This window comes from Rhinoderma darwinii, chromosome 7 (genome assembly GCF_050947455.1).
Source record: "Rhinoderma darwinii isolate aRhiDar2 chromosome 7, aRhiDar2.hap1, whole genome shotgun sequence".
Taxonomy (NCBI): Eukaryota; Metazoa; Chordata; class Amphibia; order Anura; family Rhinodermatidae; genus Rhinoderma; species Rhinoderma darwinii.
This window is the reverse complement of record NC_134693.1, coordinates 34,711,127-34,730,980: the sequence shown is the minus strand read 5'-3', so window position 1 is coordinate 34,730,980 and position 19,854 is coordinate 34,711,127. Positions and strand designations below refer to the sequence as shown.

Genomic DNA, 19,854 nt, shown 5'->3' with positions numbered 1-19,854 from the left:
CTTGCATCCATTGAAGTTGTGAGTATTTGGACAGTTTCTGCTTGAATATCTTTGCAGGATGTCAGAATAACCTCCCAGAGCTTCTGTTTGTATGTGAACTGCCTCCCACCCTCATAGATATTTTGCTTGAGGATGCTCCAAAGGTTCTCAATAGGGTTGAGGTCAGGGGAACATGAGGGCCACACCAGTTTCTCTCCTTTTATGCCCATAGCAGCCAATGACACAGAGGTATTCTTTGCAGCATGAGATGGTGCATTGTCATGCATGAAGATAATTTTGCTACGGAAGGCACGGTTCTTCTTTTTGTATCACGGAAGAAAGTGGTCAGTCATAAACTCTACGTACTTTGCAGAGGTAATTTTCACACCGTCAGGGACCCTAAAGGGGCCTGCCAGCTCTCTCCCCATGATTCCAGCCCAAAACATGACTCCGCCACCTCCTTACTGACGTCGCAGCCTTGTTGGGACATGGTGGCCATTCACCATCCATCTGGACCATCCAGGGTTGCACGGCACTCATCAGTAAATAACACGGTTTGAAAATTAGTCTTCATGTTTTTTTGTAATGTCAGGATAAAGAGACAGACAGGTGAGCCCTAATCTACCCGCCATTCAGTCCCTGCCTACTTGCACAGCCCGTCCTAGGCGACTGCGTACAACTGGGCGACGGTCCCTACGCTCAATATGTGCACGACAGACCAACAAGACAAGGGAACACAAAAGCAAGGAATGTGGGGCAGTTGCCTACGGCAACACCGTGAGCAACATAGTAGTGGACGAGCCGAGTCAAACAAGGAGTGTACGTGGTAACAAATGCAGAGCAGGAGAATAGTCCGTCAAGCCAGGGTCAATATGAAGCAGAGGTCAATAGGAACAGCAGAGCCAGGAAACAGGAGAATCACAGGCAAAGGACAAGCAGCAAATAAAGGTATAAGTGGACCAAGGGCGGGAGCTAGAATCGTCTGGCCAGGCTGCGATAGGCTCCTGCACTCCTCAGTCTACCAGCCTGAGTGGTAGCAGATCGAGTCACTCTAGCAGACCTAGGAACAGATGCAGGCTGATTAACCACGGGAGTCGACACAGAAGCTGTGTCAGGCAAATCCTTCACAATTTCTGAGCCCACTGCAACCGTTTCTGCTTGTGAGCATTGTTTAGGGGTGGCCGAATAATAGCTTTATGCACACTTGCAAACCTCTGGAGGATCCTACACCTTGAGGTTCGCGGGACTCCAGAGGCACCAGCGGCTTCAAATACCTGTTTGCTGCTTTGCAATGGCATTTTAACAGCTGCTCTCCTAATCCTATTTTGTCTGGCAGAAACCTTCCTCATTATGCCTTTATCTGAACGAACCCGTCTGTGCTCTGAATCGGCCACAAATTTTTTCACAGTACGATGATCACGCCTAAGTTTTCTTAAAATATCCAATGTTTTCATACCTAGTGCAATACCTTGGACAATTTCACGCTTTTCGGCACCAGAGAGATCCTTTTTCTTTCCCATATTGTTTGAAACCTGTGGTCTGCTTAATAATGTGGAACATCCTTCTTAAGAATTTTTTCCTTCAATTGGGCACACCTGGCAAACTAATTATCACAGGTGTCTAAGATTGATTACAATGATCCAAAGAGCACTAAGACACAATACCATCCATGTGTTTAATTGAAAAACTAATAATGAAAAGTTTATGACACTTAAATCCAATGTGCATAATAATTTGGAACACTGTGTAGTAGAGCTCTGCCCAGGGACTGTGGCGCTGTTCCTGATGTCCATACATGGACCGTGATGTCAGGAGCTTCCCCAAGGCCAAAGTCCAAGGACAGAGCAATTGCGGTGCTATGCCTGGGGACTCCTGCATTGGGAAGCTCCTGACATTACTGTCCATGTAGTGAACAAACGAGATCTAGGAGCTGCACTGTAGCATGTGGTGGGTGCTATCCTCAGAGGAATCTTGACAAAAGACCTCAAACCAAAATTAGACCACAATCCAAAAGAAGAGGCAGCACTCTAACTGTCCATGTAGTGATGTCAGGGGCGGTATACGTTTTTTTGCGGGATCTCTCTATGCAGAGTCTGCTATGCTATTTCATCCTTCAAAAAAAGGTAAACCCCATTCACATGAGTTAGGCCTCAAGCATACGACAGTGTTCGGTACGTGATATACGATATAGTTACGTATGACGCTGTGAATCACTGCCAGCCCGCGTTTCAGTACGGGACAGTAGTCCCGCGGAAAGGCCGGGACACCTAGTGCTGTACATAACTATGATGCTAGGAGCCCGGCTCCCTGAACTGTGTTCGGTCTGGGAAACACGGCCGACATGCACTGATGTGTGCATGAGGCCTTATATTGTAATTTGTAGTGAATTTTCAGTGCGCAATCCGCATCAAAAATAGAAGTTTTAGCCATGTGCCAGCTTAAAAGCAAATTGTTCTTCTATTACTCTTCCAACCTACATGTATTTGGTCACATTTTTTTAACACAATATGGAAGCTCAACATGTCCTGAGAAAAACAAGTCATATATATATATATATTATTTTTTTTTTATGTATAAGGGAAATAAATAATAGTGCGCAAACTGGCTTTTGGAGAGTGAATTTTTCAATTCGGATTCCATAGCGATCTCTGTGTATGCGACCAGTGTCACGGCCAAAGTCGTTGTGTAGCTCCAGCCTACAACTATACGATACATCAATATATATGATCTGAAAGATCTAGATAAAGAGATGGGTAGATGGAAATAATAATCTTCTTCATTTGTATTACACTAAAAAAAGGAATCACAATTTAGAGAAATTCTAGCTCTCGCGTAAACCTGCAATTAAGAAAAACATTATACTTACCCAGAATTCCCTGCTTCTCCAGTCTGGCCTCCTGGGATCACGTTTCATCCCATGTGACCGCTGCAGCCAATTTAGAGGCTGCAGCTGTCACCTGGCCTGCAACGTGATCTAAGGAGACCGGACTACGCACAGAAGAGAGGGAGGTGGTAAGTATAAATGATTTTGGTTTTTTTTGCAGCGCTGCTTTCCGCAATGTGGTGCTGTTTTTAAGACGGCATCCCCTGTGGTGTTCAGGATGGATATGCTATGTAGCTTGACACAGAGTATTTGCCCTAAACGCTGTGTGGGTGTGTGTTCCTACCCTTATACATCCATAACTAATGGAACGTTTCCAATTGTAATGATAGATTAGGGAATTGCTGTTCATAGTGAAATTTTCCATTATGGTCTTTAATGCCGCTACAAAGGTGGAGCTTAACTTTAATGTCTGTACCTAAAGGAAAGTTTATTGTTGGAACCGAGATAAAAGTTGGAAACGATGAGAAATATTTGAATTATTAATGAATCCTCTCAGTTTCTGGAGTGTGTTGTTAAACTCCGTAGCACTTTGTGAAATTAACATTACCTGAAAGGCGAAACTATTTTGTATTGTTCTTGTTACGTTTATCACGTCAAAGTTTCAGGAACAGACACAAATACTACGATAAAGTTGTGATTTATCGGTGTCCTCAGGGAAGATTATTTTTTCCAGTTTAAAATGCTCACTTCCTTGCTGTAAATCTTCCATCATAAATCAAAAATCGCTTATATTGTGGAAATAGATTGCAACAAAAAGCTCAAGGTCTGTATAATAGGAGTGCTGTATATAGAAGTGCTAGATCACCTCCTGGTGTCTTCTCTTGTGGTACAATTAGATGGACTATGTTCTCACATTTTTACCCCCTCAAGAATAAGTGGTGCCAAAGATCTCTGCCAGCCGTTCCTCTTTATTCTTCATACTCGGAAATGCTGCAGATTTTCTGTGCGGAAACCAGAGCATGATGCAGATTTTCAAAACTGCAGCTTGCTTCTTCTGTTCTGGATGTTCACTGCTTATTTCAGACTTTTTTTTTTAATAAAGGGGGGAATTTGTAAGCAAAATTCACCACCCCTAAAACGTGCTTACTTTGCTGCAGAAGCGCTCCTTATACGTTGCAAAAAAAACCACACATGGTGGAATTTGATGCGGAAAATCCACATAAAAACCGCAGATAAATGCAGATAAAATTTGCACTTAATAAAGTTTAAGTGAAGATTATACATTTTGATGAGGAAACTGATGCAGATTTTATGCTGCAGATTTTGTAGCATTTTTTTATTTTTTTCTATATAAACTTGCCCCATACAATTCGGAGACCGACCGCCAGATAAACGGACATGCTGCAGATTTTTAAATCCAGACCACAGCTCAGGTATTTTTGACTTTGAGGGGTTAGAATATAATCTGTAATATTTAACGTAATTTGAGGGAAGCTAAATGCACATTTATGTCTGTGGAACAGTGAAGGTGTTTCTATGTCCAATATACCACAGGAGTTTTAAGCGTTCCCTTCCATGCGTGCCAGGTAAGGGGTTGTGGTAGGCGATCTTACCAATGAGAGAGTGTGGTTACATCCTTCACCATATTATTAAAAGGGATAAGAATTTTTTTTATGGGAAAATTAGACAAGCACAGTTGTTGTCTGAAGCAACATAGGATTCATTGCAGGTTGTATACAGAATGGTGTTGGGAATGGAAAAAGCCTCAGGCAACCAGTATTGTGGGTATATCATGAGGACATAATTATGGCGGTTGTTTTGTAATGGGTTTTATGTTGTGAGAACAAATATATTCATTAAAGTACAAGGTTTGTCTGGTCTTGTTAGTAGACTATAATTCTTGTTTTCCCAATAGAACTCCTGCGTTCATGTAATAATGACCTAGTTACAAGGGTGATGCCATTCTCATGCTTGCTCTGTATAATGGTGTCCTTGTTGGGCTGGTATCTGGTATTGCAACCCATTTTTTTAATCTTATCGATGAGCCAGGCAGAAATCTAGACCATCTGAAGACTGTCCTGTAATCCTTTTTCATTTTGAGGGGATTGTTATTTAGGATCATAGCTGTTTGGAGCCCGTACTCTTGGTAGCGATATTGGCAGTATTTACAGACACCTGTTACTGGTAGTTGCCTGAATTGTATTAGCCTTCTTATAGATGGTAGTAATTATGGTGCCACATGGACTGCAGTACTCCGTGGTGCCTATATGGAGCCCATCCACAAGGAATGGACACGCAGCCATTTTATGAACACGTTCCATGGACGTGCCGTATATGAAAAGCAAGTTTAGCAGTTCTAAATTTTAAAGGGTTATATGAGATCAGTAAATATAAATAGCGCCACCACTAGGCTGAATCTGGTATTTCAATCAATTTTCTAATCTCATCAATGAGCTGGTGGAAATCTGGAGCCTGCCCTGTTAGGCTATGTTCACACGGAGTATTTTGGGGGAGGAATATCTGCCTCAAAGCTCCAAACGGAATTTTGAGGCAGATATTCCTCCCCCAAAATACTCCGTGTGAATAGCAATGATCGCGCCGTTTTTCGCCCGCGGCCATTGAGCGCCGCGGGCAGAAAACACGCTTTCTCCTGCCTCCCATTGAAGTCAATGGGAGGTCGGAGGCGGAAGCGCCCGAAGATAGGGCATGTCGCTTCTTTTTCCCGCGAGGCAGTTTTACTGCTCGCGGGAAAAAGACGCCGACGCTTCCCATTGAAATCAATGGGAGGCGTTCTCGGGCCGTTTCTGCCGAGTTTTGCGACGCGGTTTCCGCGTCAAAAAACTCGGCAAAAGACCCCGTGTGAACATAGCCTAAAAATCCCTTTTTTAGTTTTGGGGGGATTGTTATTTAGGATCACGGCTGTTTTAAGCCCGTACTCTGGGCAGCAATATTGGCAGTGTTTACAGACACATTTTACTGGTAGTTGCCTGAATTACTTTAGCCGCCTTCATCATCAACCATAATTATTATTTTACATTTTGCAATAACCATAGACATTGGGTATATGAAGGAAACTACAGATGGAAGAGAGAAATTCATATGTATATTATTTGAATGGCAAACTTGCGGAATTACTTTAGGCTAAGTTCATACTATCGTTCGTATACGTTTACCTCCCTTTCGTAAGAGGAAGAGGATCGAAACATTAAACGGAAAATAAATGTTCCCTTAGAATTACCATTGATTTCAATGGTAATTCTTTTGTTTCAGTTGCTTTCCGTTTGTCTCCGTTCGTCAGGTTTCCGTTTTGTTTTTTTACGGAAATAAAAGTTCTGCAGGTTGCACTCTTTTTTTTGTTTCCGTTCAAAAAAGCGGAAAGCTAGCAGACAAAATGGAAAGCAGCTAAAACAAAAGAATTACCATTGAATTCAATGGTAATTCTAATGGAACCGTTGCTTTCCGTTTAATGTTTCGATCCTCCTCTTCCTCGGATGGAAGAGAGGTAAACGTATATTAACGCTAGTGTGAAAGAAGTCTTATAGCAATAAATAGATTTAATGCTGGATGCCACATTGCATTACATGGTGTTATTGAAAAATAAGGTGTTGGGCCCGGAATATAGAGAGATTGTTTGGCTGCATTTATTTACTCTGTGTACAATTGCCTACTGTGCTCAAGAGCCCTCAGCTGGACAAGACGGATGTTGGGAAGTATTTTAGACCCTTTCAGTGCGAAGTTAATTGCAGATTTCTTTTGGGCCCGGCTCCAGAATAGAAGGAATGTAAGAGCATTAAATATCAAACAACTCTGTTTTAAAATACCTATGAATGAAATTCGCTTGTCCGGTACAAGAAAACTGTGCAGCTTACAAGATTGTACTCAAGAATATTGGACTCCGGGCTTCCTAATCATGGAAATGCGTTCTAATTTCAGGCTTGAACAAGAAATTGAGGATCTAGAGAAGAAGGAAACACAACTGTCTGCTAAAGAAGTACGTGTCCTCCAAAGGCTGAAATCTGTGGAACGAACGACAGAAGATATAATAAAGGTATGTACAGGACAATGGAAGTCCTATAGAAGATTTCTATTTATACTAGAAGCCGAGAATTTTTTTAATTACAAACAACCGATTATTTCAGGTAAGTCAGGTTGGTTTATTTTCTTATTGTAAATATTAGTAATTTATTGCTAATAAAATGAAATAATTCATGATAAATTATAATCTAACTATTGAAGTTCATTTTGTTATGAAAGCCACGTAATCTTATCTTTGTCCTTTCAGGCTGTGAAAGCTGAAGTACGAGAAGGTACGTACATATTGTAATTCGATGGTTTATTGCTATAAGAGGAAATATTCTATACCAGTCAGACCAAATGTAACTGCATAAGGCTGGGTTCACACGACCATGTTACGTCCGTAATGGACGGAACGTATTTCGGCCACAAGTCCCGGACCGAACACAGTGCAGGGAGCCGGGCTCCTAGCATCATAGTTATGTACGATGCTAGGAGTCCGTGCCTCTCCGTGGAACTACTGTCCCGTACTGAAAACATGATTACAGTATGGGACAGTTGTCCTGCAGCGAGGCAGGGACTCCTAGTGTCGCACATAACTATGATGCTAGGAGCCCGGCTCCCTGCAGTGTGTTTGGTCCGGGACTTCCGGCTGAAATACGTTCCGTCCATTACGGACGTAACCTGGTCGTGTGAACCCAGCCTAAGGGTAAAGAAGACATCCATTTTGGCTATTTTTCACGATAGTATGATTTGCCTAAATCAGAAGAAAAGCATAAAGCTTGAATTGCCATGTGCTATTGCTATAATACCTTTGAAACGCCTCAGGCTCCACGTTCCGGGTGTGACTGCTACCTATGCATCCCCTTTTGCTGTGCCCCTGACAAAAACCCCAGTTTTTGTTTTTTTTGTAACTTGTGAACTAAATTTCGTTATAAGTGATGTTGTTGAGGTTCAAACGATTTTTGAATTTTTATTTTTTTTTACCCTTTTTAATATTCAAAGATTTCACGGAATGATTGTTTTTAGCCAAGTGTTGACTGCCAGCGATATGGTTTTAACCCTAATGCTTAGTTTCAATAATTCTATGACGTACCTGGCGCCACTTCCAATAGTATCTGCACCTGGCAGAGCGTGGAAACTCAAAACTATATGTAGATCCTGAGCCAGTGGTTAGGGAACAGTGCTCTAACGGCTCATGCTCACAACTATGCAGTTGATATGGAGCTATACGTTGGTGCATGGACTGCACCACGGGTTCACAATACTGCATGTGCTTCCCATCATCAGACGCCATATTTTCCCCTAAAAGCAATATGTTCGAGCCGCACAATAATTTATTTTTTTATGTGCGTTCATGTAAGGGATGTGTAGTACACATGGCGCCTAACTGTAGTGTTAGATATGTTTTAGGTTTTAAAAAAATATAGTTATAAGAATATTATTTATGAGCTAATAAATACATTGGTTAGTCAATAACGACAACTTCTTTATAGGTTTTGTATTACTATATAGCGCTCTATGTACACAATTCATGGACACGCTGTACTTGTAAAGCAAATTTGGCCAAAACTCCAACCAAATTCCCGTGAGAGTTCTCCTCTCATTCACTAAAATCACTACCAAGGATGTACTGCAAACGGTTCTTAGTATACGCCCTTCAATGTACGTGATTTGTTACTCCAAGAGACTGCTATAGTTTTACTGACCAAAATGACATCCTGTAGTTTTTTTTGCCGATTGTTAGGTTACAAAATAAATTGTCTAATGTTATGTAATAAAACATAAAAATATTGTATAGATTAACTCTCCTGCAACAATGCAGAAACCTGATATTGTAGACGTGACAGTAGGTGTTTTGATTGATCCAAATTTCTTTCTTCAGAACCAGTAAAGGATATTTATGCCGGCATCCCTGACTTACCACCATCGTATAAACCCTCATTTATCAGAAGAATGGAGAGTGCGCAAATGGAGAATGGGGAGGAGGCAAGAAAAGGTATAAATCATACTATAACATGTACTATTGGGGTATGTTCACACAGGGTGGATACTCTGTGTAAAAGTAAACCGTGTATCCACTTTCCGTTTTTCAGCCGGAATGTCCACTACGGAAAACTGCATGTTAAAAAATAAATGTAAAAAATTAAAAAGTTCCATACTTGCCTGGAGCCATGGTGACCCGTCCCTCTGCCGTGCTGCAGCCCGGCCTCCTGGGATGATGTTTCATCCTATGTGACCACGCAGCTTGTGATTGGCTGCAGCGGACACGTGGGATGCAACGTCATCCCAAGAGGCCAGCCTGGAGGAAGAAGCACAAAATTCTGGTATTTATTTTATTTTTTTCTGAGATGCGATTTTTTTTGCCGTGGAATAACAGGTTTTCCGCCGCAAAAATCACATCGGCTATTTGTTGCGGGTTTTACCTCTCCATTGAATTCAATGGCGAAAACCCACAAAAAAAAAGCAGCGATTTCGCAAATATGACCTGCTGCGGATTTTAAAAAAAAAACACAACACAGGTCAATTTCTGAGAAATAATTTTTTTTTCTGCTTATTTATGCAGCATGTGGATGAGACCTGTTCAAATCTCATCCACTCTACTGCTACTGTATTATACTGCAGATTTCTTGCAGGAAAATCCACAGTATCTACGCTACGTGTGAACCCGGCCTTATTGATATGATGAAACGTGAGCTTTTCTGGTGTCTCTACATTTAAACATCTTTTATGGCCATTCTCCTACTTGGGCTAAGATCTCTAATATCCCTGACTACATGTGGAAGTAGTAAAGGATCTGGGTATTAGAAAATGGCACTCCAGATGGGGATTTGACAACAAGTACCATATAATATGTGTGTAGCATGGTGTATAATAATGATTAGAGTACATTTCAATGTCTAAGTGCACACATCAGGTAAATAAGTATTTTCTCACATCACATCCTTTTTTTGTATTCTGGCAGACTAGTTAACTCTGTAAAATATTTAATCACATATTCAACTTAATATAATATAGTAACGATGTATCTCTTTATGTAGCATTATTTGCCATGGAAATCAAGGTTGAGAAAGATATGAAAACTGGTACAAACACGGTGATATCATCGATCCCCGTGCCCTCAAATGAAATTAAAGACGCAGGAGTGAAAGTCTATGATGATGGCAGAAAGTCTGTATATGCCTTAAGTTCTGAAGGAAAGAAGGTAAAAAATGGAATAGACAGTCTTGCCCCCGTAGAAGTGGAGGATCTTTTGAGGAAAGCTACAGAAAGAAGTACACAGTCTCCCACGGAATATCATGCACCAGTATTTTCAAATCCTTTTAACAGCTCTGCAACTAACAAAGGCCAAGTCTCCCCCAAGTTAAATGGCCATAGCTCACCAGTTACCATGGATCATCAAAATGGTCATGTTTCTACAGTCACAGAAGAAATTCCCATACTTAAACCATCTGTCCCAGGAGATGTAATATCTTCTGAGCCAAGAGTCAATACACGGAATGGACAAGCAACTAATGTGGAATTCCAAAAAAAGGAGGCACGACATGAAGTAACCTTGAGGAACCCAGGAGGTGACATCACTGGATATCCACCTACTGGATTAGAAGATGACATCCACTACAACATTGTCCATGCTACACCTTGTTATGTAGACGACAACGAGCCAGTTACTATGATTTTCATGGGGTACAAGCATGCTGATGAAAATGAAAGCAGGCCACTAACCGATTATGAAGGGGTCATCCGGGCCGAATTGGTTGTTATTAATGATGATGATGATGAGGAGGTGAAGGATGATAAGGAAGAAAAAAACGCAAAAGAACAAATAACTGCACCTGAAACTCAACCGCTATATAGTTCTAATCCATCCATGCCAACCAATACCATACAGAAAGTACCAACTCATGATATCACATTGCATAGTCCTCCACCATACAAGAACTCCATATCCTTGCGAGAACAAGATGCAACCCTGGGGCCCCATAACTATCTCCCTGTCTCCAAACAGAGCATAGATGATGGTACTGAGGACCCATCCCTAACAGGTGAGAAGCCTGTCCAGAGATGCAAATGTTGTTCTATAATGTAACATGTTCATACAAAATTGGTCCCTGATGACCTAAGTCACTTGTGGCTCCAGTCCGTGTTACTTTGAGATTTTAGCTCCACAATTTACTGAATTACTAGTTATGATATATTTGTTTTATTATAATTCTTTTAAATTCAATTTAAAGATTTAACTACAGTTCCCTGTTCAAACGTAACTGGGGGACTAGTGCATTTTAATTTTAGAAGTCTTCTGGCTTCCAGTTTGTTGCATCACCACACAAACTTGTATGGTACATCCATAGGTAAGTGGTGGGAATCCCCGTGAAGAGGACCGCATGCCAATGTAAATCTCTGCCGATTGCTGCTGTTGACTTGAGATCCTCATTCTCTGCACCCTTACAACCATTGCGTAGGAGGGGTTTCCTTGTCAGCAGCCACAAGACGCGTGAAATTATATAGAAATAATTCTATTTTTCTAATATTGTAATATTAACATGAACAGAAACCAAATTCTGCCATGTTTGATTCAACGATTTCACTTCAGATAAATCTGCATGACTACAATTATGTCCGTGGAATTATTGGATACCCACTATGACTATTTTCCCAAAATCCCTCATTCTCTTTTGTTACTAAAGCCTTGGGTTGTGTGAGATGAGAAAAATATAACTGCTTCGTTCCAGGAACAGTGCTGCTCTTGTTCATGGGCTGTGTGTGGTATTGCAGCTCCGCTTCATTCAAGTAAATGGGAGTGAGTTGCAATACCCCACACAGCCCATGGAAAAGAGTGGTGCTGTTTCTAGAAGAAAGTCATGTTTTTTTAAAGCTTAAAAAACAGAGATGTCTCAACAAGAACTGTGTACCGGGACATTTGCCCTTTCTCAAATACCAGTGGTGCAAGGACGGTGAACTCCCTTTTTTTTTTTTTCTACGAAAAATAAAAGGAAGGGTCACAATACTTTTTTCACCATGTTGGAAAGTCTTTATTTAATATCAAGTAATGCAGGACCTCACTGCTTCATTAGTGGAATGATGGATTTTGGCAAAATATTTGGAGATTTTCCTTCAAAATAAAATTTTAACTTAATACTGCACTTAATATAAAAACTAACATTAATTGCGAAGTCATTGTCTCAATTGCAGAAAATCTGTAATTGAGGGTTGGAAACACATTTCTTTGATTTGTGGATATGCTTTCACGAATCTTCCTCATTTCTAATGGTCTGTAAACTTCTGCTTTTTGCCACTGGAAATAAATCTGAGGTATGTTGTTCTGCGCTCTTTTGCCAGTTTAGCATTGTTGCCAACCATTAGTATGCCAACCATACTAGTAGTCCGTACTAGAGATGACTGAATAGAAAATAATCAGCCCAAATTTCTGTGAATTTTATTAAATAGATTTTCCTTATAAATGAGCAAATATTTAGAATTTTATTTTTTTTTTTACTCCACTGATTCTCCCAAATAAATCTAATTTGTTGTAGAACATAAAACTGGAAAATCAGTTCTATTGGTTATCGAACTACTGATTCCCCACTGTCAAATTTTCTCTTTAATCTCAATGGAGCTTTTATTTCTAATCCCAACACTTATTTTATTTTTATGTTTTTTTTGGTCCATCTGATGAAATCCATTTTATTAATATTAAATGGCTGATCCTGTACATTTCCTTTATTGTGTAATTAAAAATAATATAGCTCCAGACTGTATACTGATTAGTAGTAAATAAATAACAATAATAATAAAAAAAAGTGAATCTTGAGGATCGGTAGACTTTCTTGGGCATTTTTCACAGAACATATTTTTAATGGTTGGCAATCTTGCTCTACACTCCTTTCCCTTTTCCTCAGAAAAGGTAAATATGAAATTTTTTTTAAAATATTCCTGATTCTATTCTCTTGTTCTCTCTATTCTCACAGCATTGAGAATTAGAATGGCCAAGCTGGGGAAAAAAGTGATATAAGATTCATACTCGTTACATATGGAGATTTTTAAACTATGGATGAAGAACTCCAGAAGACTTGTGTGTACATTTTTAATGGACAATTTTATTGTAGACCACCAACGGCGCACTCCAGCTGTCGTTAAACTGCCAATGCATTCTGGGACTACATTTTCAACTGTAGCTGGAGAGCCACTAGTGCCTGCCTCCTGCCGTATTGCTTTTGTGACTAATGCTATGCAAGTTGATGTCTTTTGATATAGAAAACTGTGGTTTAAGTATAGGAAGATAATTTACTATGAGCCTAGTATTGTGCGTTTTTGGCTTTTTTTTTTTTTTTCTTTTATTGTATTTCTTCTTTAGTTATGTCATTGTATACAGCTTCAGACAAGATCTGTCTTGGCCTCCCATGTATTTACAGGCTTGATTTTTATTTTTTTCAAAGATAATTACACCAATCATATTGAGTTAGTTGCGTAATTGGTGAAATTTCTTCAGTGTCTGTTCATTGTTGGAGGAGCGGTTTAATGCTACCATACTTGTGGTTGTTTTTGTTACATATAAAATGTTTTCTCAGACAGTATCATATAACCCTGCAGTCAAATGCTAAGAACTTCTTCATGCTTTTATATTCAAGTTCTGTTTTCCAATAAGAAAAATATTAGCCGATCCCAGGAGCGAGAGGAAGGACAGTCTTCTGAAACTAGTGCTCTATCCTTCTCTCATCTACTGACCTCTCCTCATATTTTTTTTCTTAACATATAAAGGATCTTGAATATGCAAGTGTGAGCAAGCCTAAAGATGCATTTTCATTCCATTAATACAATTATCCCAAAATATGCACCATACGCCTAGCCCCAATGTATACAACTGTGTGCCATACAGTTGCATAAGCTTCCATGTTAAAGCGGCGTATATGCCTATGTATGGAAAGCGTAGTTCAGCTGTATGCCAAAAGGACACTCTTTTTAGCAATCGTTTGGTCCATGGGGACTTATGGATGCGTTCGGTGTATGAGTCAAACGCTTTTCCCAGCACATACAACAAACTTGGCATTTTAAAAAATAATCTATTTTAGACTACGTTCACATCAGTTTTTCGCTAACGTTATGCTATACCTTAGTAACTTATGGCTCATGAATCCAGGCACAAAGCTGACTCTTTTCTTGGATATATCGAGGTATTTGGTGTTTAGGGAAAGATAACATCATAAGGTTTTTGTTGTGAAAAGGAGCAGACCGCTAAATGCTTTTATTTTTAATGCTAGTCTGTATGATATTGTGCTAGATGTCACGCTGAAACTTGGTTTTGAGGCACCTGCCCAATTTCAGTCCATTCTCTCCACTGGAGGAAAATATTGGATAATTTAAAAAGCTTTGCAATATTAGAGAAGCTCTAAGCACTTTGGTTCATCTTAAACATTCTGCACTTCCACATACTGTACGTGGCCTGGTAACGGAGCTGAAAAATCAGATCATGTGTGGGCATTAGTGGCTTGCAGTGTTTCAAGAGCACTATAAAAAAAAAATCCCTATTTTATCAGTTCACCTATTATATCCACATCTTAACGGCAGTAAATAGTGGCATTTAGGACATGATCATTGATATTGATCATCCATACGATGTCCCTATGAAAGCACTTCAGCATTGGCATAGGAGTGTTGTTAAAGGGAGTGGTGTTTCAAGTTGAAGTCCATCTCCGTACGTAATCCCTTCTTGTGTTTGCAGGGGGCCAGTCTTGGATCCCCTTAGGCAGCCATCATCAAGCCACGGCACGTACAAGGCCCTGATGCCAGGCACGTTCTCATTGTGTGCTGCGTCACATACGACGACGTTGCCCGGCACATTGTGTGCGCCATGATGCAGAACTTTGCTGGGGCCCGATGCAGCTTCCCCCCCCCCATGTAGGCCTTATTCCCCTCCCGGCTGGACGCATTCGCATCCCCTGTGGCCATGATCGCTACGTCACTGGTTATAGGGACTGCACTGCACTGCAGCAATACACACTCGTTTCTTTGAATGTAGATCTTGCTCCAGTGTGTGACAGTGGCGGATTCACAACTGTTCACAAATAACATATAAACAATATGAAATTCATATTAATTATTCTTAGTCTAGTGGGTAAAGCTTGTCTTGTGGTGGTTATGGGATTCAGTAAATCATTCCTTCCTTTTAGTAAAATAATAAATTATAGGGAATATTTTACCATCACTGTTGATGTTATAAATAGTAAAAAACTAGCTCGTAGGGGCATAACAAAGGGCTAATGCAAAAGACTGTGCGCTACTGTGCGTAATGCAGCACTCCATACAGAACCTTATTGTGCAATGAATTGTCACAATTCCCAGTCCATATTGCTTGCTGTGTATCAGACCACCTAGCACCGATATATAAGGCATTCAATGGAGTATCCTGCAATTCTTTTATTTTGGTATAGACTCCACGTGACTTTGGATAACCCCAGAGGAATACTGTATTCAGGATCCCGTATTACATGGAGCTACATCGTAATAGGGTTTCCCTTCGGATCACTACTTGCGTTCAAAAGCCATAGAACTATATTTAGGGACAATAGTACAAAAGAGGCCCCTTGTTTTCCTTACAGCTCGGTATATTGTTATAGCCTTTTATAGCAGTCACTGCTTTAACACCGAGGAACAGCAAAGGATAAAACATTTTCTTCTAAAAAAAAAAGATATAATCTTATCAAAATGTAGACCAAATTGTATTAAAGCATAACTCCAGTCAATGAGCTCTCTCATGGTGTTTGTATATTTCTGTTACTATAAATTGATAAGTCTTTATAGCCTTTTATTCATCGTTAAAGGGGATTTCTGGTATACAAAACCCATTTTCAAATACCCTATTGTGGAATTTTGGATTAGAAGAGAGGGTTGGTCTTCACTCTGGTATCAGGAATCTCGTCAATTATCTAGAGCAGGGGTCCGCAACCTATGGCCCTCCAGCTGTTGTGAAACTACAACCCATATCATGCAGACAGCCGAAAGCTTTATCATTTCAGCCAAAACCTGTCAGGGCATGCTGGGAATTGTAGTTTCACAGCAGCTGGAGTGCCGAAGGTTGCTGACCCCTGTCACTTGCATAGTCATAATCCAGGTTAGTCCCTCCCCGGAGGGGAAAGACAAACGAATAAACAAAAAGGTAGTTAGAAATGTTGCATTTATAAGTTTTTCTAGTTTTCGAGCCAGGTCATCAAGATTGTTAAATAGAGATTTTATCAATGTAATATTATGTACTGACTGGATTCTTACTTTATGGACAATGCTGATACATTTTGTTAGCAAACACTGCCACAATAAAACAGGGCTGGTCCGAACTCGCACATATTAAGCCAAATACATCCCGAGCATGTACTCACGTTGTACTATTAAAGAACTGTGCCTTATTTTGTCTTAAGAACATATGGTCTCTATCGCTTGCCTCCTCTTATTTATTTGTCATGTCTGTATGGTAGTTCACTAGTAACACAAAAAAATAAAGCGTAAAAGACAAAGCTTTGTTGTGTTTTTCTACTGGTGCGAATTCGCTCTCCACATATTCATTATCGTATATATTTTTCTTTGTGGCTGTAATAAAGGAATAAAATTATTATTTTACTAATTTTTGTATGTATGAATCCATTGTGCTGACTTTGCTTGCATGTGTTGTCTGTGATGGAGAACATAGTCTTTAACCAACTAAGATTTACATAAATTGGGTTGGTTGAGTATGAATGTTTCTAAAAAGAGCGGGATAAGCGACCAATATGGCTGGACTTCCTGTTTTATCTGTTGCAAAAATGGCCACCACAACTAAATAGAAAAATGCCAATATCTCTAAATGTAATAGAATCTTAATTATAAAACTCTGGATACTGCCCCAACTTCTGACTTACTAATCTATGGCAATGTCAAAGGATATACATACCATAAGGGCAAACAATGTAGCTGCTATGGGGCCTCGGAAAAAGGGATCCCAGTCTAACCCTGCCCCCTTTTATATTAGCTGGGTTACAAAACTTGGCATCATAATGGAGGACCAATTTTGATCTTTGCTATGGGTCCCCTCTCGTCTATGTACATCAATGCGTTATTGTCATAGATCAAACAGAATATTTGTAACAGAATTTTTTTTATATCAAGGAATGCAGCTATTTGCTCATGCAATTTTATCTATGGAGATAATAAGGTTTCTTAAAGTTATCCAATGAATTGTAAAGAAGAATAGAATAATCTTGGAATTAAACAAGTACAATCAAGCAAACAAGACGTTTTTGACACAAAATCCAAAGGCAGGACCTAATAGACTGACTGTCGGTTGTACAATGACAGCTGCAATACAGAAGTAGTCTATTGTGAAGGGGATCAGATCTTCAAGTCCCCTAGGAAGTGTAAAAACAAAAGTTTTAGAAAAACAATATACGTTTTTTTTGTACTAAAAATGATTTTTTTCCCTGATCAAGTCCTTTATAATGAGAAAAAAAAAAAGCTATACATAATAGGTATCACCGCGTTCGTATCGGCTTGAACTATAAAAAAATCGTATTACTTATCCTGCACGGTTAACACTGTAAAAAAATAAAAAGGGCAATTTCATTTTTGTCACGTTTCCCCAAAAAATTAAATACCCCAAAATTGTACCAATACAAACAACTACAGTTTGTCACGCAAAAAACAAGCCCTCACACAGCTCCGTCGACAAAAAAATTAAAGCTGTGGATCTCAGGATATGGTGGCACTAAAACATTTTTATTTAGAAAACAGTGTTTTTATTGTGTAAAACAGTTAAACAATATAAATTTGGTATTGCCGTAATCTTATCGAACCGCCGAATAAGGTAAACCTGTTTATACTGCACAGAGAATGGCTTTAAAATATTTATAAACTCTGAATTTCAGTTTTTTTTGTCTCCTCACTGCCCAAAAATATGGAATAAAGTGATCAAAAAAAAAAAAAAATCGCATGTAACCCAAAATGATACTAATAAAAACTACAACTCGTCCCATGAAAATCAAGCACACTCACAGCTCGTCAACAAGAAGATAAAAAGTTATCACTCTCGGAATGCAATAATGCAAAATGACGGCCCAAACTAATTTATACGTCCAGCAATTCTTCACATAAAACCCCACGTCATCATTTTCTAGCCCCCACTGGTAGACCCTGTAAATGCAGCAGAAACTATGGCTGGGTTCACACGACCTATTTTCAGGCGTAAACGAGGCGTATTATGCCTCGTTTTACGCTTGAAAATAGGGCTACAATAGTCGGCAAACATCTGCCCATTCATTTGAATGGGTTTGCCGACGTACTGTGCAGACTACCTGTAATTTACGAGTCGTCGTTTGACAGCTGTCAAACGACGACGCGTAAAAATACAGCCTCGTCAAAAGAAGTGCAGGACACTTATATACATTATATGCAGGACACTTCTTTCAGACGTAATTTGAGCCGTTCTTCATTGAACTCAATGAAGAGCAGCTCAAAATTTACGGCTGTCAGAGAAGCCTCGCAAAATGCGAGGAGGAGCAATTACGTCTGAAACGAGGCAGCTGGTTTCTCCTGAAAACAGTCTGCCTTTTCAGATGTAAATGCCTGCTATCGTGTGTACATACCCTATGACATTTTGGGGTCTGTGCTACATATGGGGCTAGTGAAGAAGTCAGAGATTAGACAATGCTGGAGTGCGGATATTTTGTACAATACCACGGACAGCCTTTAGAAGTGCGACTCCTGCACCCAAAAATCTGGCCTGTGCATAAAGGATTGGTTCAAAGCATCACACTCCATGGATAATTTTTTTTTAAATTAAATTTACCCCATTATTACATCATCCTATTATGATCTAATGTACTTCGCCCAGCTTACATGTACCCTGATGCACTCCGCAGTTTACATGTACCACGATATACTCCGACCAGCCGCCATATACCCTGATGTACTCCACACAGCTTATATATATATATATATATATATATATATATATACACACACACACACACACATACCCTGATGCACTCTGCCCAACTTACATATGCCCCCATATTATAAACACCAATAAAACACTAAACAAAAACCACTGCCAAGCTAGATCTGCTCTTCAAAACCCAAATGGCAGTCTTTGTGCCTGGCAGTGTGCCCATACAGCAATTTGACCACATATGAGATTACTGTACTCTGGATAACATGCTTAACAATTTATGGGGTCTGTGTCTAAAGTGGCACAAGCTGTGCACAACATATTAGGCACTGAATTAGCATATCTGTGGGAAAATGGCAATTTTCAATCTGCAACATCTATTGTGTACTAATTTCTGCGTAAACTGTGGGGTCAAAATGCTCACAATACCTCATGATAAATTCCTTAAAGGGGTGCAGTTTCCCAAATTGGGTCACTTCTCGGGGGTTTTCACTGTACTGGTACCTCCCCACATGTCATCAGAGCGGTTTTTATAGAATCTCCACTTCAAAAACGAAATTTCGCTTTTTCCCTTTAGACCCTTGCCGTGTGTCCAAATAGCAGTTTACAACCACATATGGGGTATTTCCTTACTCAGGAGAAATTGTGTAACAAATTGTGGGGTATTTTTTCTCCTGTATTCCTTGTGGAAATGAAAATTATCAGCTAAATCTACACATTATTGGAGAATTTTCTTGGCCCAATTCTAATAAAATCTATAAAACACCTGAGGAATCAACAAAATGCTCACTACACCTCATTTAACTATTTGAGGGGTATAGTTTCCAAAATGGGATAACACCTGGGGAATTTCTACTGTACTAGTATTTCAGGGGCTCTTCAAATGCGACATGGCCCCCAGAAACAAATTCAGCACGGCAAAATCCAAATGGTGCTCCTTCCCTTCTCAGCCATACCACATATCGGGTATTGCCGTAATCAGGAGAAATTGCTTTACAAATGTTGGGGTGCTTTTTCTCTGCTATACCTTGTAAAATTTCAAAGATTCAATGTTTTTTCAGAAAAAAATTTGATTTTTCTCTTCATAAACGAATTCCAATAAATTCAGCAAAAAACATGTGGGGTC

The 19,854-nt window shown here is 39.7% G+C and overlaps 1 protein-coding gene across 1 annotated transcript in view; it reads left to right on the top strand.

Annotated features, from left to right (window-relative positions):
* The window catches only part of PALMD (palmdelphin), a 45,407-nt gene extending 29,084 nt beyond the window's left edge, over positions 1–16,323 (top strand). The window contains exons 4-8 of the mRNA XM_075833164.1: positions 6,737–6,851; positions 7,086–7,110; positions 8,703–8,816; positions 9,859–10,863; positions 12,787–16,323. Coding sequence (XP_075689279.1) covers positions 6,737–6,851; positions 7,086–7,110; positions 8,703–8,816; positions 9,859–10,863; positions 12,787–12,830 — 1,303 coding nt within the window. The 3' untranslated portion in view covers positions 12,831–16,323. The remainder of the gene's footprint in view (positions 1–6,736; positions 6,852–7,085; positions 7,111–8,702; positions 8,817–9,858; positions 10,864–12,786) is intronic.
* Positions 16,324–19,854: the final 3,531 nt, after the last annotated feature.